The 26,198-nt window shown below is 35.0% G+C and overlaps 1 protein-coding gene across 4 annotated transcripts in view; it reads left to right on the forward strand.

Annotated features, from left to right (window-relative positions):
• Positions 1-26,198, forward strand: part of CTTNBP2 (cortactin binding protein 2) — a 76,445-nt gene that overhangs the window by 39,588 nt on the left and 10,659 nt on the right. For 3 of the 4 annotated variants that reach the window (XR_014616197.1, XM_084206707.1, XM_084206705.1), the window contains exons 5-17: positions 1,678-1,881; positions 7,332-7,431; positions 9,900-10,050; positions 11,092-11,346; positions 14,433-14,550; positions 16,901-17,167; positions 18,518-18,613; positions 19,048-19,127; positions 20,235-20,321; positions 20,405-20,504; positions 22,267-22,419; positions 22,696-22,883; positions 25,270-25,448. Coding sequence is in view for 3 of the 4 variants with exons in the window: in XM_084206707.1 (XP_084062833.1) it covers positions 1,678-1,881; positions 7,332-7,431; positions 9,900-10,050; positions 11,092-11,346; positions 14,433-14,550; positions 16,901-17,167; positions 18,518-18,613; positions 19,048-19,127; positions 20,235-20,321; positions 20,405-20,504; positions 22,267-22,419; positions 22,696-22,883; positions 25,270-25,448 (1,978 nt within the window). In the remaining variant the exon portion in view is untranslated. The remainder of the gene's footprint in view (positions 1-1,677; positions 1,882-7,331; positions 7,432-9,899; positions 10,051-11,091; positions 11,347-14,432; positions 14,551-16,900; positions 17,168-18,517; positions 18,614-19,047; positions 19,128-20,234; positions 20,322-20,404; positions 20,505-22,266; positions 22,420-22,695; positions 22,884-25,269; positions 25,449-26,198) is intronic. The other variant, XM_084206706.1, reaches the window with a different exon arrangement.

A 26,198-nucleotide genomic window follows, 5' to 3' on the forward strand; every position in this document is an offset into this window, starting at 1 on the left:
AACCCTCTGATTAAAAGTATTGGAGAAATAAGTATTACTAAGAGTATTAATAATCAGAAGATAGCTTCAGAATTGAAGTTATAAGAAGATGTATGAAGTTAATTTTACAATTTATTTTTGGTTCAAATTTGGATTTATAAGGTAATTTCCTAGCTGCAGTGCTGGCTTCTTACAGGGAATATAAAAAAATAAATTTAATAATAAGCTAATAATATTGGGAAAATACTAAAAATATGTTTATATGTTTAGATACTTCACTAGTAAACTTAATTTAAATTGACAAAATTAGCTTACTTTAGAAACAAATATGAAAATACTCAAAGCATTTTTTTATTGTTTTGGGGTTTTTTAAACTGGAATCAAACTATGTATTCTTCATTGGTGTTGTTCAGATGATTAATTCTTGTGTAAGCCTTGATGTTAATTAAAATGTATCGAGATCTTACAAGGTACCCAATCCATTGTTTCTTTAGAATTCTCTTGGGGATTTCTGTATTTCTTTTTGTTTTCCAAAATGTGGAGCAGACTATCCCAGCATGGTACTGCTACTACCGCATAGTTTTTCTGGTTGAAGATGTTGGATAGCACTTACCAGTTTGAATGGAACTGAAGCTAATGCCCCTGCAACTCTTCTTCAGTCTCAGGCATTGTAAAACTGCATTAAAAGCTGCCTTAACTTGCTTTGTATCAAATTTAAGCCTCATATAGTAGCCTATTTGTGGCCGCAGAAGACAGTGTTATTTATTCAAGAGATAAATACAATGTGTATTTTCTAAAGGTAATACTGAAAATATTAAGAAAAAACCTCCAGCCTTTCTCCTATTTTCTCTTGCAGTCTTTGCTCAAGGAAGGATGCATAAAATATTCCATGCCTTCTGCAGCAAACTTCATATTCTTAACAAAGTGCCTACTAAAGCTGATGAGTAGTCAACAGAACATTTAACCACAACTCCTAAGCTTTCAGAGTTTTGGATTGAATATTCTTTGTTAATGGAGTGACTTGAAAGCTTTCATACATAAATTTTGTATAACCTATTACTCATTCCCACTGGAGCATTTAATAATGTTTAAGTATCACAGAGTAAAAGGAACATTACCTTAATGGAGAGTTCAATAATAAATTTTTTTTTTTCTGTATTACTTGTGTAAATGATTTCTACATGCTTTTTCGAACTTACTGAAAAGCACCTCAAGTCAATAACGGCTCTCTATGCAATTAATCTTTATAACTACATGTGAGTTATATAAATACCAAATATATAAATACCAAAGTTTGCACTAAGGAGGATAAAATTACATATGAAAATAGGTACTTAGTTTTGAAAACTTTCTACAGATACTTAAAAAAAATCTTCCTGGCATACTGCATATAAATTAAAATTTGTCTAAAACTTCTGTTAGCTTTGATAATATAAATTTTTTTGAGACATCCAGATGCTACTACCATTCATAAGTTTCACACTGACCTTTTGTGAGGTCCTGTTTATTTGTATTAACAAATGTCACGCCTCAATGTAGTTTTTATTCTTCAGAATACCTTCTAATGTGTAGACAACCATCACAAAACTTGCTAAACTAACAAATGCAGTCATTTTGAAGATACTTTTTAGTACTTAAAGGAACACAGAAAATGCAGGGCTTATTTATGTCTCTAACTTGTGTTGCTTTAACTCACAGGCTGGTCTTCCTCCCTAACCCCTTTGTTAACAAGTGGTGGTCCTGTCCCCCTGGGTGGCAGGCCCACCCTTCTTCACCAAGCTGCTGCCCAGGGAAATGTCACTTTATTATCAATGCTGCTTAATGAAGAAGGACTGGACATTAATTACTCTTGTGAAGATGGCTATTCTGCCTTGTATTCTGCTGCTACGAATGGACATACAGGTAAATGATACTAAGATCTAGTACGGCCTCCATGTAAACTACTGAAAGCTTACTTCATAAGTTTTTAATATTCAATTAAGTCAATTGCATTCTTCTTAAAAATGTGAAATTGAAAGTAGGATTTATAGATTATATTACCAAAATCATGCTATAGCATATATATAAGCAATGCTTCTTGGAGCAGAACTTTGGAACTCAGGAAGCATTTGAAACACAAAAAATTGGTAGCGTTCTGCAGGAACATCCATTCTAATTCTCCACTCCCTTCGTATAAAAAGCTACCATATTCTGTGAAACACTAAAGATCTTTTGTAGCAATAGGAGCCTGAAAGAAAGAACTTTCCTCTACAGGGAGTAAGCAGAAAAGAATAGGTGGTCATCAACGTTTTGATCTTCTGCAGCAGCAGTGAAAATGATGGAAGATAGTGTCAGAATAGTGTGTTACGTGGGAAATAAGATGAACTGTCTTTATTTTTGAACTAAATGAAATAGAAATAGCCTTCATTTATTGCCTAGGCTCTCCTGAGAAAATGAAAAGGTATTTTTTTTCTTTCTCATGACCCCAGCCCTCCTCTGTATTGAGGAAGAAGCATTTCTGAGCCTTTTAACAGTCAGTCTTCATATCTTATGAATATATCTATGAATGCAGCAAGTAGGTTACTAACAGATATGAATTGCGTGCAATTTTCAGACTTTTAACACCAGGCTCTCAAACAGCAATTTGTTTTAAGAGTCCAGTGCACATTACTATAGCTTTTTCTACCTACATAAAAACTTCCAGATTCTTACATTTCAAGTGGTATCATTATGCTGTTTTGGACACTAAAGATGAAGTCCAGCAATACCAATGGCAAATATACCATTAATTTTTAGTAAAGTCAAAATTTTATTTCAGAGTAGAAGATGGAACAAAGTCCCATTAAAGCCACTGCTTTCAAGAGTACTTTGTGGTTTTATTTAGTGAAATATTTATTAGTGACACAATTACAAACCCCTCATCCAGTGTTCCAGATAGTACATAGGCTATTTCATAATTCTTTTGAAATATTTTAAAAATAAAACTAAAGTTAGGATACAAAATGTGCAGCTACGCAGATAGTGTACATTTTTCTCACATGTTCCGGGTTAATTTTGCTGCCCGGCATAGGGAAGGAGGAATTTTCATTTTCCTCAAAATGTTTTATTTTGTCTTTGCTTTCTAGGTGCTGTGGGGTTTTGGTTTGGTTTTTTTGTTTGTTTGTTTGTTTGTTTTGGGCCTTTTCACCTGAGTTTCTTTCCTGTTGCCAAAACCTTTAAAATAGTGAAAAGTACTTTTTTTTTTCCCCTTTGCTGATTTTTTCCTTTTTTCAACTTATCTGCAGTATTAAAAATCTAAGTTAATTATATTGTGTGGATTTATTATTCTCCCCTCACTGAATGGATGTTTGGTCTATTCTTCCAGGTTTACATGCAGTTATCATTGCTGATATTTGTAGGAGATCATAATTGACCCAATCCTTCTTTATTCATCTTGCATGAATAAAGAAGGATTATATTCTAAAATTGCATCAAAACAAATGATTTTCAGTTACTGAACAGCTCCTACTGACAGCAAAGGCAATTTGTTTTCTTGTTTTATTGCCAAATTTTTGAGTAAGAAAGACACTTGACAGAATTGTGCAAACACAATAATAAAAACAAACATATGCATATGCACCCTGTATTTCTTTAGTATGTTGTATTTTTTGAGATAAAAACTGTATTACAGAGGTTATAGTGTTGCTCTTCTATTTATAGTTGACAGGATGTGAAAAATACTTGGTTGTACAAATCATCACATTTCAGCAGCTAAATGGATTGTATGAACTCTGAATGAGAGAATCATACAGCAGCAGTGTTGATGTCTCCTTAATAAATGATATGAAATTGAAAGGTATAGATCTATAAAATTTTTGGAGAAATATTTTCGTGCATAACATTATTATTAATAATATATATATATATAATCCTTTTCAATTACTTGTTGTTTGTTCTCAAATAAATGGATACATGTAGCAATTCAAAGTGGAGACTTTTAAAAACAAGTTTACTTAAATTATGTAGGCTTAAGAATGGATGTATAGAAATAAATCTTTTTTAAAGTCCTTTCTAAACTATCTAAACCTCTTCTTAACTAGCCAGGTGGAAAGAAATTATACTGCTGTCATGTTAAGGATAAAATAATTTATTGTTCAAATTTTTCAATGTGTTGAGTTGTATTGTCAATGGTAAGTTTCTTTTGTTTTGGTTTTTTCCCATAGAATCATACAGTCACTTAGATTGGAAAAGACCTTAAGATCATTCAGTCTAACCATAAAACCTAACACAAGCCTACAGTGGTGGGTGATCACATCATGATTTCATTTATTGAGCATATTTTTAAAGTGGATTTAGTGACTAAATGGAGTTTGAGATTTCTAAGTCAACTAACCAGATTTTCTTATTTCTCCTGGAGAAGATTTCACGAGAAGAAAAGAGTAACTTTAGAACTGATAAAAGCAAGCATGAGTACCTCCCTTCAGAAAAACCATGTTTCAGAGATTCTGGAAAGAGTGGAAACTGAATGATCCCCACACATCATTTTCAGTGAAGAAATACAGTATTTGAGTTGTGTAGATAGCTAGAGTGTGGTAGAGCACATTATAACCAGCATGGTCGCAGCAGCTGTTATATGATCTCAGCCCATTCTGTAGAAAAAATTGAGTTACATAAAAGAGCGCTGAAATATTCTGTCCTAATCTATCCTATTGCAAAATGTGTAGCTTTCCTGTTTGGAAACAGTTGCCTTTTGAGAGCTGCTGCAGAGGGTTTTTCCAGTGCATGAAGTTAATAGCAGATGCTTTGTTTCCAACACACACTGTCCCTAATTCTGTAGGTCTGACAGAGAGAAATTCACCCCAAAAATACACAGTTTCTTTGTATTTGAATGGACACGAGGAAACTGTTAATTTCATGATTTAACCACTAGATTGGGATAGCTGAACAGGTTGTCTTGTCAGTCTGCCTTGGTTTTACCATTAGCAAAGAAGGAACCACGTCAGGTCTATTGTACACTTAGTAACAGTAGTTCTCTTAGCTGTATGATGTTGCAAATCGTGACCATTCTCCACCACAAAGAGGTGGAGAAGGCCAGAATGAAAGAGTAAGGGTTCCTGAACCTGAGAGATGTGGAGAAAATAATATCCTTTGGACTCAGCTATGTGCTAATCATATGCATTTATGGTGTAATTGATTGTCTTCTATCCTGAGTATTTGGAGGCTGTGGCACCCTGATTGATAGAAAAAAAACTGGAATGGTGTGGGAAGTAGAAAGGAGTGAGGTGCAGAGACATACAGCTACATGGAGTCAGCTTTGTCAAGCCACGGATGTATCTGCATGATGTTTGCCATCACTCTGGAAGAACTAACTACCCAGCTGTGGTGGAGAGCAGTAAAATCTCCAGGTGTTTATCTTAATTTGCTTCCATGTTTTGCTTTTGCTATGACCAAAACTTATAACTTAGTGACACCAATGTCTGTTTAGTGCCTGCCTTCCATCTAGTACTCCCCACTGCTTATTACTTTTATGGCAGACCAGAGTGAACCGGAGTGAATGAGCCTGGTCTGACCCAAATTACCCTTCTCCAAATCCCAGTAAAAAGTCCATCCAGAAGACCCTGGCATCTTGGAGATAATTGCTCTTTTACTTTATATGCCACCAGAACAGGTCATCTGGAGCTTACTAGCTCATATGTTCTGCCATATGCAAGTAGCTGTATTTCCTCGTGGTCACACTTATCCCTAAGAATAAAAAGCTGTTTTTGGAAGCAGTATTTTCACAGAGATAAGCTTCATCAGAAACAGCATTTAGACAGACATAACCTACCACCTGAATGATGTGCCAATCAAAAATGTGCATTAACCATGCCTTTCTAGACAGGTAGTCTTGTTCTGTGTGTTCATGGCTTTTGCATGGCTAACATATGCTTTATGAATAAACAGACGAGTATTCTAGCCAAATAATTGAAACTTCTAAATGAAAATTTTTTCAACATCCCTCATAAACTTGAGAAGTATCTTAGGATGTCAAGCAGGAATCTGTATTTTCAAGTTAATAATTTAATATAGGACTAGGATTGACAATGGAAAGAAGAAAAAAAAGATAGGTCATTCTTAGCAGAGTATTTTTGTGTTAAAAAGTGACTGAAAATATAATTTTATTTTAAGTGGTGCTATCTTACAATTGGAAGGACTTTGTAAGTTAGTTAGCAGAGAGCTTCTTTATGACTTAAAAAAAATTACAGGTCAAGTCCTGGTAACTTACCAACTTTACAATGAAAAATAATTTCACCTCCGATTACTTATTTCAAAATTAAAGAATCCTAATTTACTAAATAATAACTTAGAGCGTTTTAAAATCTTCTTTCTTAATTTTAAATTATTTATTCAATCAAATCCACAACATCTGTATAAGTACTTGAAAAAATTTTAACAGGAGTAAATACATTGAAAAATGCTGTAGACTAGTAGATTTATAAGTAGTTCTTAATATATTTTTCTGATATCCAAGTCATTCTTAATATGTGTTTGGTTCTGATATCTAGAGTTAAACTTCATTAACAAAACTTGGCTTTGGGATTTTACTGAGTGCCAGAACAGCATGCATTAAGCTTGCTCAGAAATCAGGTCAGGAGTTTGTAATTGGTGTTGTAGCTGAGCTTATTTTCCAAGTAGTAGTTTCAATTACAAAAGACTTGTTTTATTTTGGTCTGGAGCCAATTTCAAGAATGAGGAGCAGATCAACTGTTTTCTTCAAAGTTAATTGCATCAAATGATATTCCAATTTGTGGATGAAAAGCAGTCTAATTACTATGTAATTAATTATCTTAAATTAGCTGTAGGGATGATGGAATCAGGCTGGTACTATTTTTAGCATGTGGTTTGGGAAATATATGAATGGGAATGGTTTTGGGAGGTTTGAGTTTTTCAGCTTATTTTATTTGTCATTGCAATCACAAGTCAGTGCCCTAAAATAAGACTGGCCAGTGTGTTGCTTGAGGTCTGTGTGGCTTGTGAACATCTCCCCTGTGGCTGTCATATTTGTCACAACTGCCAGGAGGCAGTGATGCCTTTAGGGACTCCTGGATAAGTCAGATTCCCCACTTGGGAGGTAAAATAGCTAATACTGTGGGAGTTGCCTGCGGTGGGCATGTATTTGAATTTGAATCCCAGCAGAACCCAACCCAAGCCCTTTTTGCAGAAGGGTGGTTATGCCCATAGGAGGCAATTCTCATCTCTCTCCTGCAAACTTCTTGAACTTTTATTTCAGTCCCCTAAGGTGTGTTGTGTAGTCCAAAAGACTAGCTGATTGTTGCCCCTTGAGCAGACTTTACCCTCTGACAGTTTTAACGCTGATCTTCTTGACTCATTCCATAGTTCTGCTCCATTTATAGATTGTGTGAGATTGCTGCTGGCTGCAGAAGCACAAGTTGACGCTGCTGATAAAAATGGCTTTACACCCTTGTGTTCAGCAGTTGCTCAGGGACATGTCAAGTAAGTGAAGTCTTTAAGCTTTTGCATGTCATCTGTTTCTCAATTTTACATTATATACATTTTCATTACATTATTGTTGCATTCTTATGTATAAATGTACTTAACTATGATTTATTGAAAGCATCTACTTAAATTCATATTCTTATGCCATTCTGATTTTAATATTTTCTATTTGTTTTCTTTCCAATTTCAGCTCTTAAGGTTGCTGAGCATGTATTCTTAGCAATTACAATGTGACACTAGTCTGCTTGGGCATCATACCACTGAATTTCTTAATTTTCTTGGAGTTATCAGCCATAATATAGGTTTAACAGAGAAAGGAAGAAAAAAATTAGTTTTGCACTGATTTTTTTAGGCGTAGAAAACTATGAATATCACATTCAGAGGCAAATGAAATCTGAGTTTTCTTCTGAGTGATATATAATCAAATACCTTACACAACAAAACAAGTGTTTTTTTAATGTTTCATTTTTTTGTGTTCATATTCTCTCACTAAAATAAATACCTTAACACTTCATTTAAATAGGAAGTTGTTTATTTTCCTGACTTACCCTCACAACACTTTGCTATGTATCATCGGCTGTGTAGTGGTATTGGAGACTTCATATTCTTTTTGCCTTAGACTTACTTACGTAATATGATATCCATTTTTATCCAATGATACACACTTTTTGCTTTTACTTTTTCAGATACTGAACATGAACTGAATTGTAAAATTGAGCATGGAATGACAGGGCTAGCTAAAAATGTCAGAAAGACTACAGATGGTTCAGGCTGTTTCATTTGTTGATCTCTTCAAAGTTTAGGCACAGAAAAAAAAATCTGTAGTAGGTGGAATTTGAAGCAACAGTATTGTCTGTCTCCTAATGTGGGGTTAATAACAGCACTAAACTGCTCTCAGTTGCACAGTAGGTGTCTGTCATAGACTTGAAAACCAGTCCCCTGTGACATCTTCATTTACCTTGTTCCTGAGCCAAGACAATACTGCCGTTCTAACCCTAGTTCTGTAGTCAGAAAAAAAAATCTAGTTTTTTGAGGCTGGTCCAGTAACTAATTTTAGGAGAAACTTCCAGAATCATTTCCCATGCGGTCCAGGCCACAATGACCCTGAACTTGAGATGGAAAGTCGATGTAGCTTTTCAAGATTCACCAAATACAATGTAAAATATCAAACCAGTTATTTCTAACCTAGCAGAATTAAAACTCAATCTTGAATTGCTCTATGGAAGTGTCTTCTTGTGAGCCTTTCTTAAGATAACTTTGTGAGTGTATGGTTAGGATGTATGCCTAACATTTGTTAAGGCAGATCATTCTTTTTATTTAAATTGGTTTTTGTTCAGTTGAGCATTTTTGGAAAGCATAGATAAGTCATTAATATCAATGCTATCTGTTTTTCTCTTCTCTAAAATTGTGCGTTTTACCTTGAACTTAACTGATTTTCTGACTGGATAAAAACGTATCAAAACCAATTTTCTTAAATACTTGTGATTTTTTAGAATATAGTTACTTATATTCTTATATATATATATCTCACATTGGTTTAAATATTTTGTCACAGTATATTTTGTTGCAATATGGTCTCTTAATCAGTAGTTATTTGGCATTGCACTAGCTGCTTTGAGGCTTTATTGTTGATATGCTTTCTATTTTTATGGTCTGATAAATATTGAGCTGGAGAGCTGGGAACTTATCTTTGCTAACAGTGCAGAGTTGTTTGAACTGCAGAGTGAATTGACTGGCATTAAGATTTTTGCAAGTCTTAAGTGTTGTTGAAAATCTCGGTTGGGGAACAGAAAGGTAGCCAACTCTGGCACAAGAACTGGGAAAAAAAAATGGACCTACTGCTCCAGGGTTGTGAGGAAGTACAGGAGCTTGGATCTGTATGCCAGCCCCAAGTGAATTGCTCTTCAGCACTCCATCTAAGCTTCCATCCTCCGTGACCCAGCAGCTGCTAGCAATACACCCAAGCCATCCTTGCAGAGTGGCTTCCATTCAGGTACCTACTGTATGGTAGGTACTGCCATAGCTGTTTTGCTGCCCCCACCAGGTTGCTTCCCTAGATGAGTGTCCATTTTGCTGGTAAAGCTAATCCTAGTCCTTAATTTCACTTTTTCACGTTTTCAATTCTATTTTCAATATCAGTAGTCAGTAATGTTTCTTTTCTTGCTCAGCTGAATATTTTTCTTTAGCAGCTGTCATCAAGTTTTTTTCAGTCCTGTGAAATGGAGTGGTTTACATTCAAAATTTTTAAATGCAGCTACAGTAGTTTAAGATTTACATGTTTGAAGTAGCCTGTCTTTATACCTATGTACAAAATTATCCTTTATACTTATGTAAATGGGTTGATCACAGGTAGATCTGTATCTGTAAAATTAATACTTTATTTAAAATATTTAAATGTCTGAAGTTATAAAGAGGCGTTGCATGTCTAACATAAGACAATTTTATTGCTTTATTGTTTGCTGTAGATGTGCAGAATTATTAATTATGTATCAGGCTGATATTAACCATGCTGCTGAAAGAGGACAGACACCTTTGTACCTGGCCTGTAAAAACGGAAATAATGATTGTATTAAACTGTTATTGGAAGGTGGAGCGGATCGAACAATAAAAACCAGTGTAAGTTAAAATAGTTTGTAAAGTTACAGTACCTTGTATAGTACTGAATATCGACATTAAAATATTTATTTAAACTTTTCTTTCAAGCTGAAATAAACCATATAATTTGAAATTAATATTTTGTTATTTTAATAATGCTTTCTGTTTTTTTAAACTGTATATTGTCTAAAATTTCCTAAATTCATTGACTTTCATGCCGTTTTACATATTTCAGATTCCATTGGCAATTTGCTGCAACTTTTCTCCAGCACTGGATTTGTAAAATGCTTCCACTTTTTGTGTTAGGGTGCTTACTGTTGTCCTTGAAGGGACAACACCCCAAAACTTTCTTGCCAGTATTGTAGAGTCTCAAGTATCACAAGTGGCAGAATACGGCCAAAAAAAAGTCATCTGTAGAGGAGAAGGGAAGGAGGATTGTCTCAAAATTAGTGCCTACATAATTGCCTTTCTCAGGTGCTTTTCTAAAGTTTTTTTATTACTGTGGTGTAGATTCTTATGACAATAAATGTGGGTTATAGTCTGTTCCAAAATACAGCACAAAAAGTAGTAGCTTCACAGAACATTCTACTCCTCCATTAATTATTACACTAAATCTTTTATCATGCATTTATTTTGCAGCTGGAAAGTAAATATATTTGACTTGGAATGAAAGTTGTGATGTCAAAACTGTGAAACTGACTAATAAATGGATTAATGCAGCATGAAACAATATTGATAGTTGGAATCATTTTTGTTTGATGCACAGGAAGGAAGCAGTTTACTAACAGCATGTATCACTTAGAGTCTTCTAAAAATTTTGAAGATTTTATCTGTTGGACTGTCCTTGGAGAAAGAAGTAAAATTTTTTTTCTTCTACATTTTCTTCCCTCTCTTCCACCCAAAACACATACAAGCAACTCTGTTTTCCCAAAGGATTTCTATGTCACTCTTGCTTGTCTTCCAGTGGAGCCTTCCATTCAGATTCTTTGCTGATATAAGTCTGCAAACAATTTTCTATGTGTTTGGTGGCAGTGAGCTTTTTTATTGTGGTTTCTCTTTTAGGATGGCTGGTCACCAATTCATGCAGCAGTGGATTCTGGTAATGTTGAAAGTCTCAAACTCCTTATGTACTATGGAGAGCAGAACAATGGGAACTGTTTGATGGATGCAGAGCCTAATTTCGACTACTTTGATTTGGAGAAGAGAGAAGATGACTATAGCAGTAGAGTAAAGCCTGTTGTTTCTGCAGATCTCATCAACCATGCTGACAAAGAGGGTTGGACTGCTGCCCATATAGCAGCATCAAAAGGCTTTAAGGTTAGTCTGTGTGAACAAGTTACAGAAACCTGATAGAATGTAGGCAAAATAAATCCTTTTCTTTTATCTTGGAAGAATTACAACTTAGATGTCAAGTTAAGTTTGTTATCTAGTTTATAGGCCTACTTGATTTAACAGAGACAGAGATAGACCTCCAGAATTTGTCCCAGAAGCCAGGTGTCAAATGCAGTGAATTACTGTATTTAAATGTCTACTTCTTGTGGGACACCAGTAAAAAGTGGAAACATCATTACTTGAGATTTTCAAAGTTAAGGTGAGATGAATCCCACCCTGAATGCCAATTCATTGGATGTCATGTGCTTATAGATATTAGATAGACATAATTTCACTAGGAACAATTTTTCCTCTGTGAAGGAGGGGAGAAGAAGAAATTTGAGAACCAGATTTCTGCTGACATACATTGTTTAATTTATTATTTTGGGCGTCCTTTTTCTCAGGCAGTGAAACATTTTTGTGAGATTGGGATAACTGATGACATGGAGGATGACCTGACAGGTCCTACTGATGACAAACAGGAGGATTTCTGGAAATTTAATACCACTTCTTGACATCAGAAGCTGTACACTTGTAACACTAACCATTTAAACGACTTCTTTTTATATGGTACCTGTCAGTCAGATCTCACTGTAAAATTTTTATCCAGGAAGAAAATAGAGGGTACTCAACACAGAAGAGTGAATTTTAAGAAAATACAGTCCAAGACTTCAAAAATCAATTTGTGTTTACATGCCTAGTTCAATACCTTCATTATGTTTGCTTTTTTTTCCCTGTTAAATTTACTTTCAAGATAGATATGCTCAAAATAGACACAGATTTAAGATTCAGTTAAGGTTACGACTTATTTTAGGGACAGCATTACTCAGCATTTTGCATTACGAAGAGTCAGTGTTCCATTAGCAATGTCTGTTAGGCAGATGCAGATTCTTATTCCAGTTTCCATTCATACAAATTTAGATGGGGTTTAAGATACTTGCTGTAATCTGCAAATACCTAAATAATGTGTGCTATGTTGGCCCTTTCAGCAATAATATAATCCTCAGGAACTTTGAATTTAGGTTTCATTTTCTGTCCAAAACTGCTTTGACTGGTGATCTCTCTGAAAGGTCTGACACTGGAAGTCTTTACATATGTCTTTCATTAATAACTCCAGGATTTGAGTTTCTCAGCACATTCCAAGTCAACTGTTTAATAAGATCTCCATTTGGTGTTGAGGGGAGTCTCTTAGGTGATGAAGGTGATACACAGCAATCAGATTCCTGGTTTTGATGTTGTAGAGACTACAAGATTGCACTTGATGCATTTATTGATTTGAGATATGTTTGGGATATTTAAAAGATAAACAAGCTTAATAGCCATCTCCAAGTGCAGTTAACACTCTGACTTTGTTCTCTAATCCATTATGTACACTGCATGTCATTCATTCCAGTGCATGATAGCTGCATATAAGCAGTGCTGACACTTGCATCCTCTTGATTTGAGATAGGTAGGGGCCATTCTTTACAGATTAATTCTGCTAGGACATCTTAGCTGTTATTTGGCAGCAGAAACAACAAAACCCCTTATTTTACTAAGGAAAATAAACTTGATTTCTTTGTTCTGTCCCACTTCTTCCTGCTTTACTTCCCATTTTCAGCCTCATAGTTCAGTCCTCAGTCTTCTGCTGTTCTGGTATTCATTGCTTCTGTTTGAGAAATAGTGTTAACAAACTAACCTGTCAAGAAAATAGGTGCTTTTTTCTGCTTAATATCCTTCTGGCAAGCTTAGTAGGCTAAACATTTTTTTAAAGTACTTATAGGTTCTATAACTACAGCCTGGTAAAATTTCACCTCACAGGCAGATATACCTTGAATGACTGCGATATTTATGAAAGGTCTGAGAGTGTTAAATACACTCACAAAAGTTTCTGTAGAACAGCTACAAAATAGGTAACACTATGTCAACCTGCAACTAGCCACTATTCCACATCAAAATACTCAATATATGCTTCTCTGTGTTTTTAAGTTTGGTTTCTCTGCTATGGTTAACCCCAAACATTATCAATACAGTATTAGTTAATAGAATTTCCACTGGTTTCTTTTTTTTACAATGTGGATGTGTCTTTAAAAGCATATCTGAGTTGAAGAAGTTTTCATGGAGGCTGCCTGTATTATTGCAGAATGATGGTCATTAGAAATAAGGACTTGATCCTTTTTCTGATTGTTGATCAATCAATTTGAATGTGGTTTTATGAGAACTCTTTTATCCCACACATATTTGGGAGAACCTATATAGTGAATATTTTTTCATGTTACAGTATGATTCTGCCAATTCAAATTTATATGGTAATAGCTTGTTTCTAATTTCAACGATTTTCCCTTTTGTTGAGCATATGAAATTTTTAGAGAGCATTATGTTGTCATCCACAAGATGTCTGTGCTCTAACTCAATAAAAATACATTTCTATATCACTGCATTCTTACGATGCTTGCAGAATTTCAGGTTTCTGCTTGCAGAAATTCTGCCAAAGAGGAGGCTTGCAAGGTGATTTTAAAATTATTCCTTTTTTGTGTCCCACTCAGGTGTCAGTCATGATGGAAACTCCTGCTTGGTGAATTACAAAGTGAAAACTGATTTTATGGATTGTTACCTAAATAGATTCATTTATTAGTCTGTATTAAGCTTTAGAATTGCTTATTTACTGTTGCTAGAACACTGAGGCCAAGATGTTCAAACCAGGATAATAGCTGGGTTTCTATCTCCTTATCAATACCTAAACTAGTGGCCAGATATAAAAATTTCTTAATTCAGCTCATCAGCACTTGATGCTTAGAGACTGTAGAACCCTGGCTTGGCTCTATGTGTTCTGCTTTTTTATAGTCATTATTTGAGACTTTAAAGTCTGATATAAAATATTTTTACTCCTGGCTTTCAACTCTGTGAGAAACATTTTATCTATAGAAACTCTGTAGCTGATTGTTATTGGAAATGCATGTGTAAGAATTTTAATTAGGAATCTAACTGCATATTGGTAGAATGCTTTAGTGCAGTAAATGGACAAGTAAATAATACAGTTCCTACCTTTGCAGAACTGTCTAGAAATCCTTTGTAGCCATGGAGGACTAGAGGCTGAGAGAAAAGATAAGTGTAATCGAACATTGCATGATGTTGCTACTGATGATTGCAAACATCTCCTAGAAAACTTAAGTAAGTAAATGCTATCAGCACTACATAAAAATGTTTTTAGTAAAGAACTTGTGGGGAAAAAATGAGAAATATGAAAAGGGTAGTTGTCACTTTTTTGGCACCAAAATATTAACTTACTTTGATCTAGCAAGTTTCTATTCTCCAAATTTTGCAAATGCATATGATAAAATTTTGTTGGGAGATAATTAAACTCCTCATGTCTTTGTTTCAAAACCATTCAAAAATATGATTCATACTGTACATTTGCAAATGTCCATCACTTTTAAAATTTCTGAATTTAATATTAGTAATTACTTTTTCAAAAGTTATTGCCCTCCTCTTATCTTTTCTTCCAATTCTTTCAGAAATAGTCACTTAGTGGTTGATAGCTGTCATATTCCCTCAGGCTAAGATGATCATCTAGTCATATCTGAATCTCTTTCTACAGCATAGTTTATTTTGTTACTTATTGGTGAGGGGATTATTAGTTTGATTCCTCAAATATATCCTAAGAGACCACATCAAAGAACTTCTTTTTTCCAGCATCAGTAACTTCTGTAAGAAGATTGCTCTTCTGTTGAAACCTGTTATCTTCTTCCTTCTCTTTAAATTTTCTCAAAATTCAGTAGAGCAGGCTTATCTGTGTATTTCTTGAGACAGAACTTAATTCCTCCTCTCACTAGTTTTGTGGGGTTTATATCACAGTATAAATCTAGATATATCTGTATATGTATATACAGAGAAAGATATCTGTATTTCTCTGCATGATTAGAATTATGGCATTTGTAGTTTTGTATGCTCTCTATTTTTTCACTCCTTTTTTGTGTTTGTCTTGTGGGATATAGGGATTTGGGTAGTTAAGTGCGCTGGTTATCAACAAATTGAGGAAGTTTTCTGTCTACTGCTTCTGATTTTCCTCTTCAGCTATTTTAAATCCCAGTTCTTACTATTTTACTGCAGGTTCAGAGGAGAGTACAGCTCACTTTCTAATAGACACTCCTCCATAGTCATCTTTATCAGACTGAAACAAATTTCTGATGGCTGAATCTGCAGCCTGTTAAATTAATGCTTGTATTATTCCCATCAGTCTTAGTACCCTTTGTCTCTGGTCATGCTTGTCATGAATCCAACAGCTTTTATCAGGTCAGAACCTGATGGCCTCCCATTCTCTTCTTTACTTTAAGCCAAGACTGCATTTTTGGGTAAGGTGTCTGTGTACCATCCTCTACCTTCCTCACACTCCAGTAAGATTGTTACTGTAGAACAGGAGGATCTGTGCTCTGAGAGATCTGAAAGACTGGGGCCAAGATTGCCAGCTATGCCTTACAGGTCACATGCATTGAAGTTTAGGCATATTCTGTACCTCTGTCCTAGGGGCCTGTTCCCTTGTGGAGACCCCCCTGTTCTCCTTACAGTCTGTGCTCATTTCCCTGAGGTCCTGCCATCAGAAGGGCAAGCCTTGATGCATTTCTCACAATTCCATATCTGAAGGATGCCTCTGAGTAATCTTTTCCCATTTATAGGCTCATGGGTTTAAATCAGAGCTTTTCTGTCATCAGGAAAACTTCACTGGTTTGTATCAGCTGAAGATCTGGCTTCTGGACACAAAAGGGAAACACAGATCATGTTGGAAGACTTCATGATAATCTGATCTGGGTTGTTTTTTATTGTGTACTTTTTAGAATATAATTTTAATTTTAATTTAATAATTTCTGAAACATGCTGTTCAGCATGAAAATTAGAAGATAGTTTTCTTTTAATTTTTAGTCATCTAAATGATCTCCGCAGACTGCTGCTTCTGTTGAATTTTATTCCAAAGAGCAAGATTTACATAGTTTCTAGAATGTGCATGTAAATTTCCTTTTTTAACATTTTGTCAATTTACTCTATAGCAAATCAAATATAAAAGTGCATTTTCTGTCTTAGCTCTTAGCTTATCATTTAAAGATGTTTGGTTCAGCTGTGTTCTCCACTTGTGCACTAGTGCCAGAAAATTATTTCCTACATTGATAAGAAAAAAATGTCATAAACACAATAAACTGAAAAATTAAGACCTTGCCTACCATCTATCTTAATTTATAAGTAATTAGTCTATAAAGAGGAAATATAAGATTAAATAAATTTTGTCTTGTTTCCTGTTATTTCAGCATAATAATACTGAACTGTTTTTTGTAAAAAATTATAGATGCCTTGGTATTTTCATCACTGCTCTGATTTTGTGGTGGTGATCTGTGCTGTTCTTTACCATTTGCTTCTTTGTAGCAGGAAATGAAGCTTTCCTTTTGTAATATTGGATGTTATTGGTTGATAATAATGGGATTATTTCAAGTTTTACAGTTTTTCTCATAGTTGGTGTTTTGTTCTTCAACAGATGCTCTTAATGTACCTGTAAGGATTTCAGTCAGTGGCATTGAACCAGTCCATTGTGGTGCAGAGGAATTTGATACAATATGTGCTTTAAATATCCGCAAGCAGACGTCATGGGATGATTTTTCAAAAGCAGTGAGTCAGGCAGTGACAAACCATTTCCAAGCAATCACTTCTGATGGATGGAGGAGCCTAGAAGATCTGTCATTTAATAGTGCTGCAGAATCCAACATTGGCCTCAGTGCAAGCAGTATATTTTCTGTCAAACTAGGTATCAATATTGGTGTTAATGATAAAAGCAAAACTTGGGGGTGTTCTTGAATTTGTGAAATCTTCTAAGATAAAGATATCTTTGAATTACTGCATCTTTTAAAGTGTAGACTAAGACTAATACTAGATATGATACTTTGAACAGTGTTGTCATGAAAGCATTCCTTACTTTTAGCTGTGTGTATGGAACAATTATGCACTTTAATATAATCTTGGAGATCATGAGGCCCTATGTTAATTACTCTTTTAGTACTTTTAGTACTCCAGAGGAGAAATCTGTATGTCAGGTGAAACTAAGTTCTCACCCTGAGTGCTGTGTGCAGTTTTCGATGCCACAATATAAGAAAAAGCAATTAGGAAGTGTCCAAAGGAGACATGAGGATGGTGAAAAGCCTTGAGAAGAAGCCTTATGAGGAGCGGCTGAGGTCTTGGTCTGTTCAGCCTGGAGAGCGGGAGACTGGGGGAGACCTCATTGCAGTTACAGCTTCCTCATGAGGGAAAGAGGAAGGGCAGGCCCTGATTTCTTCTCTGTAATGACCAGTGACAGGACTTGAGGGAATGGCCTGAAGTTGTGTCATGGAGATTTAGGTTGGATATTAGAAAGAGGTTCTTCACCCAGAGGGTGTTTGGGCATTGGAACAGGCTCCCCAGGGCAGTGGTCACAGCACCAGCCTGACAGAGTTTGAGAAGCATTTGGAAAACACTTTCAGGTACATGGTGTGGCTCTTGGGATGTCCTGTGCAGAGCCAGAAGTTTGATGATCCTTGTGAGTCCCTTTCAACTCAGGATATTCTGTGGTCCTACAAAAACAACTCAAAGTCCACGTTGCTTCTTTACAGTACATCCAGAATATGCAGTAAATACAAACTGTAAATCACCAGCATAGGTAAACAGAACTACTGTTTTACATAACTTCACTTAGCAAGGTACAAAAGAGAAATCTTTAAAATTATGCAAAATTGGCCAAAATGTGGTGGGTCTTAGTAACAGTTGTATAAGTTTCTGAAAATCCACGTACTTCATCTTGAATCTCATTCCTTCCTTTGCCTTCCCATCAGCAAAACTGAACCCTGGTCATGTTAGATTGGGCAAATTATTCTATTTTACTCTATTTTATGTGCAATGATAAAAAGACAGGCTAGCTGTTTAACTGGTGTCTCAATGTCAGAAAACACTAGTAACTTCAGTTGTATATCAAATAATAGCATGATTTAGTACATCTCATACATGGAACTGGTTTGTTTGTCAAATTTGTCAGTGTATGCTCATAATCTTTGTAAGCAAGTGAATATGCTTGAGTGTAGGACACTCTATATATGTACAAGGAATATCTCTCTCTTTTTTTTAACAGGAAACATTACATGGTCAACAGGTCAGATTTTTTCCCAGCCACCATGGGACTTTTTGAAGAACAATAGAGCTGAGCATATCACAGTGTTTTTGTTTGGTAATTTTCAAGTCATAATTTTTCAGTTCTGAATGTTAAGACACTCCATATGAAATACATCATATGAGAGTCATTTGCTTCTGGTTTTGTTCTTCATTGTTGCTTGATTCTCAGAGACATCATATCTGTTTAGTTAACTAGATTTTAAAGTGTCTACAACATTTTTCTGGCATTTCTGTGCCAGCAAATATGCTGCACATAAAAGTCTTACTGCCTTTTTCAGCCATATAGTAAAATATATATTGCTTATGTCATGGATATCCATGAATCTATGGTGCTAGATAAATGTCTTTCATTTATTCACCATTTCAATTTGCATAGCCTCTTATTATAAAAAGTAACTGTAGAATACTGCATGAAAATCATATGTATCAGTCATACATGCATGTAAACAGGAGAAATTTACTAAAGTTATTTGTATGTCTCATTTTAAGGACCTCAAGAAGGCTGTTTAAACAGTGTGACTTATGCATCCATGATCCATCTTCAGACACTTCAGAATTATCTCCGCCTGGTCAGTAATAAGCTTGCTTCTCTCTGCATGCTACTTGCTTGTCAAAATACTTCTATAATAGTGTTGACTAAAATTGGGGTTTTTTTGCTCTGTGAAAGGACATCAAGACCTCTAAAAAAATGAAGTGAGATGAAATCTGTTTTAAAAAAAGTTCCCCCTAAATTTACCCTTAACTTTACTCTTGTGGGGGCATTAATTTTCTTCTTTAAATAGCTGCTATCTGATTAACTGAACTGCTTAAAAATATATTAAAAGCTCTCTGATGTCTTCATTGCTTTCCAAATTTATTTTATTCCACTTTTTGAAGAGAAAGTAAATTAGAATAACATTCACGTAAGCAATTATTTGAGATGTGAATTTTATTACTAGCTTATGTAGAAATCTCCTGTAACACACCTTATTTAATACCACAAAATGTAAGGATAATTGAGTAATTTGAGATAGCTATCATAGATCATTTCTTTTAACATTGCATCAAATCAGAATTAGTTTAGAACCTGCTTAATTTCTGCTGTGTTCTTGGATAGTATTTTATGTTGTCAGAAGAATGTGCCACAGGTTTCTGATGTATTCAACTATATTGCTGAGAGATTGCAGAGATATGAGTATATTCCCTTACTGACATTCTAGAGGTAAAACAGTGTTAGATAAAAAAAAATTGTTTTACTGTACTGATAACATGAACCCCTTTCTACTGCAAATAAAATACTCAGTCTTAATCTTTAACTTAGTAGTGACTTAAACTGATGATTTTGGTATCATTCTGATGTCTATATTTAAATTGAAGATCAAGAAAATATTTGTGATTACTAAATTTATTCTTCCAGATGACTGTTTTAAGTTTTAAAGTCTGTTGTAACAAAATACCTTGCTATGTAGTTTTAAAAATTAGGATATAAATTTATCAATATATTTCAAAGATGTTTTATGCAAATAATGTCTACTTTGAAGCTAGTATAGTAAGGATTATCAACTCCAGTAGTGCAAATCAAACAATTCTGTCTTTTAGGTGTTGATTGTGTTATCTAGGTTAAAAAAATAACCCAAGTCTGAAATTCCAAGAATAATTTATTTATGAAATAAATATTTATATTTATCTGCCTGTAGGTTGAACAATACCGAAATGTCATTTTCCATGGTCCAGAAGGAAGTCTGCAAGATTATATAGCATATCAGATAGCGGCCTGCATGAAGGTATTTGCACAAACATATCAAGTGAATTAGTCCATAAACCAGAGTTTTTACTATTTCACCAAATATATTAATTTTTGACACAGCAAAAGCAAGTGGCTGCAGGATCTACATGTGAGATTGTTAAAGTGGAAGTGGATGCTGGTTTCTCCAAGGAGCAACTTGCCGAGCTGTTCATCAGTAATGGTAAAGTTATGTCAGAAAGACTAGTTTTGGTGATTTGTAGAAAAATTTTTAATGGTGCAAAGTAAAGAAATACATAAAACCATTTTGCATAGTGGATGGCATGTTTTACTGGAACCCGGTTTTTCAGGTGCTTGGGGCCAATTGTGTGAGTCTAAACTGAGGGAGAGCTGAGCACAACCGAGCTCCCAGGGAGCTCTGTCAAAAGTTCATGCCATTTAAGTGAAACTAGTAATTTTAAATATTAATTTCTGTCTCATTCTTTTTTCCCTTTGTGATCCTTTAAAAGTTGATGGCTCTGGTTCAGATCTACTGAATCAGAACTGAAGGTCTACTGTGTGCGCTTATGAGCAAAAGCAGAGCCATCCTATCAGGTTGTACAATGCCTTGCAGTGCTCTGTTCTGTTTGTTCTTGTACTCCCTGGTGTAACTTCAGTCTGTGGCAGTTTTTTACTCTAAGGAAATTCTGGTCACAGTTCCCAGGATAGCTTGTGCCAGTGATTATTCCCACATGTCACTTTCACTGCCATGGCATTGGTGGGAGAGAAGAGACCCTTTAGTCAGACGTCAGCCAGGCTTTGGTGCTCAGCCTGGAGGCAAGAATGTCACTCGTAGTTTGGCTTGTTTACTGGCCACTGTCTCTTAGGAAAGCTGCTTCTTTTGGATGCTTTATTCTGTGTCAGCAACACATTCTTTTTAATAGTCTGGTTTTGCAGTTCAGCATGTTGCTTCTGATTGCGTCTCTCATTTTTCTGCCAGCTTCTTTCCCCACTGTTCTGCTGCATCTCCTTTCCTGAGAGAGCATTTCTCCTCTAAATGAATCCACCAGACACAGAGAGGGTACCTGTCCTCCCTCCTTTCAAGCTGTGCCTTTTAGTAAAAGGGGACAGTAATAGTAAGGAAACTGCAACTAAATAGCAATGATCAGATACAATCAGTTGTTGCAAGTTTTGCCTTATTACAAGTCAATTTCCTTAATGACCTTTTTTAGTGCCACCTTCAAAAGGCTGTGGGGCACAGTATAGTCAATTGTTTATATTTATATATGTGTTACAGAAGTACTCACCTGGGATTTAGTGTTGCAAGAACACTTTCAAAGCTGTGTCTTTTTTAAGCAATAAGATGTTACAATCAGGAAAATTAAATGAAAATATTTAAAATGTTAAAAAATACAGAGATGTCATTTTAATGCCTATTAGGTTCAGGTGCTACTGAGTTTGGTTCATACTAGCTCTGTTATTTGAGTGATTCTTAGAGATATTGAAGGAAGCCTTGAAGAGAAGATTGCCTACTTCTCATAGATGTTTGCTACTATCTCATAGAATGATAAAGTTGCTTACAAACGTGGACTATTCTTAAACCTTTTATCACTACATGGTATAAAGAGTACATGTTAAAAGTTTAAGATGTAGTACAGCAAATGATAGAAATGTTGGAAGAGGTCTTTGCTATCTTGTCTGTTGTATTTATAATCAGAGTACTGAAATCTTTCCTATCTATGAAGATCCTATTATAGACATTTCAGGAATTTATTTTAATCATAGCTTTCAATTTTTTTCTTAATATACAGTATGATATTCTTTCTATTATTTGATTTTATGCTTTCAATTTTAAACTTATTATCCAGTCTGTCTGGCCTGTAAACAAGTTAAAAAGGAAAAACAAATTTTAAAAATCTTTCATTGCACTAGTAGCAGTATATTCCGTCTATATAAAAATAAGTAAATTTTCCTAAGTATGCATTAATGGGATTTTTGTATTTCAGCTTGTCTGATCCCAGTGAAACAGCCTCCTGTAAACAAGACAACAATTGTGATTTTAGAAAATCTGGAGAGAGCTTCTTTATCTGAATTACTTGGAGATTTTCTAGCACCTCTTGAGAATCGGAGTTCAGAAAATCCCTGCACTGTTCAAAGAGGTATTTAAAGAATTTGGTTTGCAGAGATGTTTTTACTACAGTACAGTTTTATTGTAATATATGAAAAAAAGGGAAGAGAAGAAAAATGTAATTTGTTCACTTTTTATATTTTCTTGTAAACAGTTGTCCTTAACAAAGATACCATATTTTTTAGCTAATTTATGGTGTTTTGGGGGTTGTTTTTCCTTTCAAATTATGTCACTGCTTCTTGCTTCTATATGAAATCATGTCAAGGCTTTGAGTATTTCAGTTAAGTGTTTTATGGTTCCTTTTTAGCAAATGGAGTTTCTGGTGCTTTTTACTTTCATGAGAACTGCTTTTTACTGGGGACCATTGCAAAGTGCCATCTTCATGGCTCTGACCTGCTGGTTCAGCAGCATTTCCGTTGGGTTCAACTTCGGTGGGATGGGGAGCCAATGCGAGGCTTGCTTCAGAGGATTTTAAGGAAAAAAGTAATAAACAAGGTAAGAACTCGAAACAGCTTCAGCAGTTATGTTCATCACCAGGTCTATGAAATATGTATGTTGGTAGTGCCAAAAGCAGAGCAGATAACTTAGGTTGTTTCAGAAAAAAAAAAAAAACACTCAGTTCTGGGAAGATGCAGGCTGTATATCTGGTAATGTTGTGCTTGGTCTCACAGAAAGGTGTATGGTCATGGCTAATTGGCATAAACAGTTGGTTGGTTGCCTGTCAACTGCATGGAACATCCTTCAGTAATTTTTTTCAACACCTTCTTTCATTCTTCTGAGAATTATAGTAAAAATCAGTTCAACAAACATACATAGTCTCTTCTTCAAGGAATTTCTTCTCAATATCTAAAATAAGATAGATATGTGTTTTGTCTAAGTTTTAAGCAGAAAAATATTTTCCATGATTTTCAGATCAAAAAAGGGGCAAATTATATAATTAGAATATTTGTTCTGAGCTAATAGATCTGCTGAAGCTGGAACAAAAGTCCAAAAGAAAATAAAGACGGGAAGTCTGTTTTAAATTAATAAATAAACAAAAAGAGGAAATGAAAATAAAGATGTAGGTAAAAGAGAAATAGTGGACTTTCAAAAGTTATTTGGAATACTATTTGAGTGTGATAGCAGCTATTACCCACAGTCTGGCACTGTTAGACATTGGCAGAGGAAGTTTAATCAAAACAGCTGCAAAGGAAAATAATCTTGGCAGCAGTTTTGAACAGGCTAAAAAGGGAGATTGTTCTAGGAATAGAAAAAACTGCCAGTAATAAAGAGTCCTGTTGTGGGACAACAGACCTACTGTCAGTTTTGAGTGTTCAGCTGGATGTGTCTTGGTTATCCTTGGGGATGTCATCTCCTGTACCCTTTGCCACAGTTCTCATCTGTAAAGGCTTACTGATTCAAAGAGATCCTGCAGAGGAAATGTGTGGTATTTGAACATTTCAGGCAGCATAATGAGGAAATTTAGAAACACTCCTAAGTATTCTTTAATTGCAAGAACAGAATACAGAATAGAAAAAAAGAACCATGGGAAATCTATGAAACTCTTAATAGACTACTTTTCTTAGATTATATTTTTTAAGTTATGACTTGTTCATAGTCAAAGGCTGCATCAGACTTACTCTGCCAAACTGGTTTGGCTAGAAGAACTTGCAGCATCAAATAACAGATGTAATTTTCAGGCTATTTTTTGGGCTTGAAAGAAATCCTTAGTCTAATAGGTTAGAATTTGACTATGCAATAGGCTCCTTCCTCTGACTGAAGTTGAACAGAATTTGGGTAGTAATCTCATTAAATTTAATTTCTCTCAAGCATATATGCAGATGGTGGCTGTTTGGAGAAAAAAAGCCATGTGTCTTCCTTTATCTTCCCTAATTAAATATTGAAATGCCCAGTGTGGTAGCACCTTTTTTGAAATTCATACATGTGCCATATGTAAACTCAAATGCCAGTTGGTACAGGACTTAAAATAGTGGATTGCCAAGTCAAAAATAGAAGAAAGATTAATCTGTTGTAAAACTCTAAAGCAAAGTAGAAATACATGTATTGTTAGAACCACAGACTATTTCAAAGGTCATTGCTCTGTATTATACCTTGTTTATGCTGTAATACTCCTGTGTTCAGGTGAAAAGCTCTTTTTTGCTGTTAGTTTGAACCATTAGGTTATATGGGAACAGTTTTAATGTGGTTCTACTTTAGGTTCACCTATAGACTCTATCAAGAGGCTCTGGCTTCAGTGCTGTCAGTTACTATCCCTGGTGCATCTTTTAATGCTTCCTTTAATTTAAGCTGTTACAGAGAATAATCCTAGGATTAGGATGATGAAGACTGTAATTTGAAGTTAGAAGAAACAGGAGATTTTTCTGGCACTAAATAATTTGCCCTTAACAAGGCAGACTAAAAACACAAGTCTTAGAGGAAGACATCTTTTCTTTGCTGCTACTAGACCTAAAATCAATATGGAAATCCACTGGGCATATGTCTGGATCAGATATTCCTGTTCAGTGCAGTTGGGCATTTTTAATAATGCCTTATTTGTATCATATACATTGCATTGTATATGGTACATATCTCTTGTAATCCTAATCTTAAACACTGTAGAAAAACACTGCTACCAAAATTTCTGCCTTAGTTTCCCACAAGAAAGTAAAGGCACGTCAGTTTATTGATAAGGATATATCTGTTGAAATGTAGTTGGGAAAATCAGTTTTAACATAGCAAGATGTCAGTATATTCTATAAAAAGGTCTGACTTGTTCTTGACTGTTCCTGATCTTTTCATAGCAACACATGCAATAAAAATAGCCCCAAGCCTTCCTGGAGTTTCAAGGAAAGTGTTTGCAGTTCTGATCTTATGCCATGTCAAACATCTTTTCTCCCTGCAGTTCAGAGGCAAAGTGCCTCCTCCATGTGATCCCGTATGCAAGATCATAGACTGGATTCTTGCTGTTTGGTACCAGCTGAACTCTTGCTTATCACGTCTAGGAGCACCTGAAGCACTTATGGGGCCAAAGCATTTCTTCTCCTGTCCTGTGGTTCCAGGGCACAGCCAAGCAACAGTCAAGTAAGATTTTTGTTTCCTGTTTGATGCTGTTCAGTGCCAACTAGACACTTACCACAAATCTAGTAGTTGTGTTTCTCCCAAAACCCTGCCGACTCAGGAACCTTAAAAAAGCATTTCAATTGAAATTGCTGAAAGTTTTAAAATTCTGTTGGCTATTTAATTACTAGAAGGACAATTCAGAAGGACACAAGTGGGAAAAGGGTGTCAAACACTGCACAAAAGTCAGTCTTCTTGTGTCCTTTCATTTATTTTCTGACACAGAGGTTAAAAGATTCAAGAAAAGTTGGTAAACTCTCCTTTTGAAGTTGTAAATAAAGGAAGTTTGGGGAATGATTTCTCACTCTTTAAAATATGTGGTATAATTTAAAAACATACATACTTACAGTTGGTAGATATATTATCTTAGTAAGTAGGGCAGTGTGGTGGGTTCAGTGCTGGTCAATAAGTTTAGTTTTTATGGTTTAGTTTAGTGCATAAAAAATTTAGTTACACATATGGCTAGTGGGCCAGTAACATTAAAAAATAATGGAAATTTTGGCTTTTCTCGTCTACAATTGCATAAACATCTGATCACATTCCAACTCCAAATGCTAGCAAATTATAAAAGAAATAATTATAGAATTCTAAATTATTTTAATTTCACGCTAAGATGTTGTTTGACTGTATAAAAAAGATAATGAGCTGCTAATTAAGATTCAAACTTACTCAGAACTGAAGTATAACATTGGTTTCTGGAGATGTGACATAACT

This window comes from Fringilla coelebs (genome assembly GCF_963513975.1).
Source record: "Fringilla coelebs genome assembly, chromosome: 5".
NCBI lineage: Eukaryota > Metazoa > Chordata > Aves > Passeriformes > Fringillidae > Fringilla > Fringilla coelebs.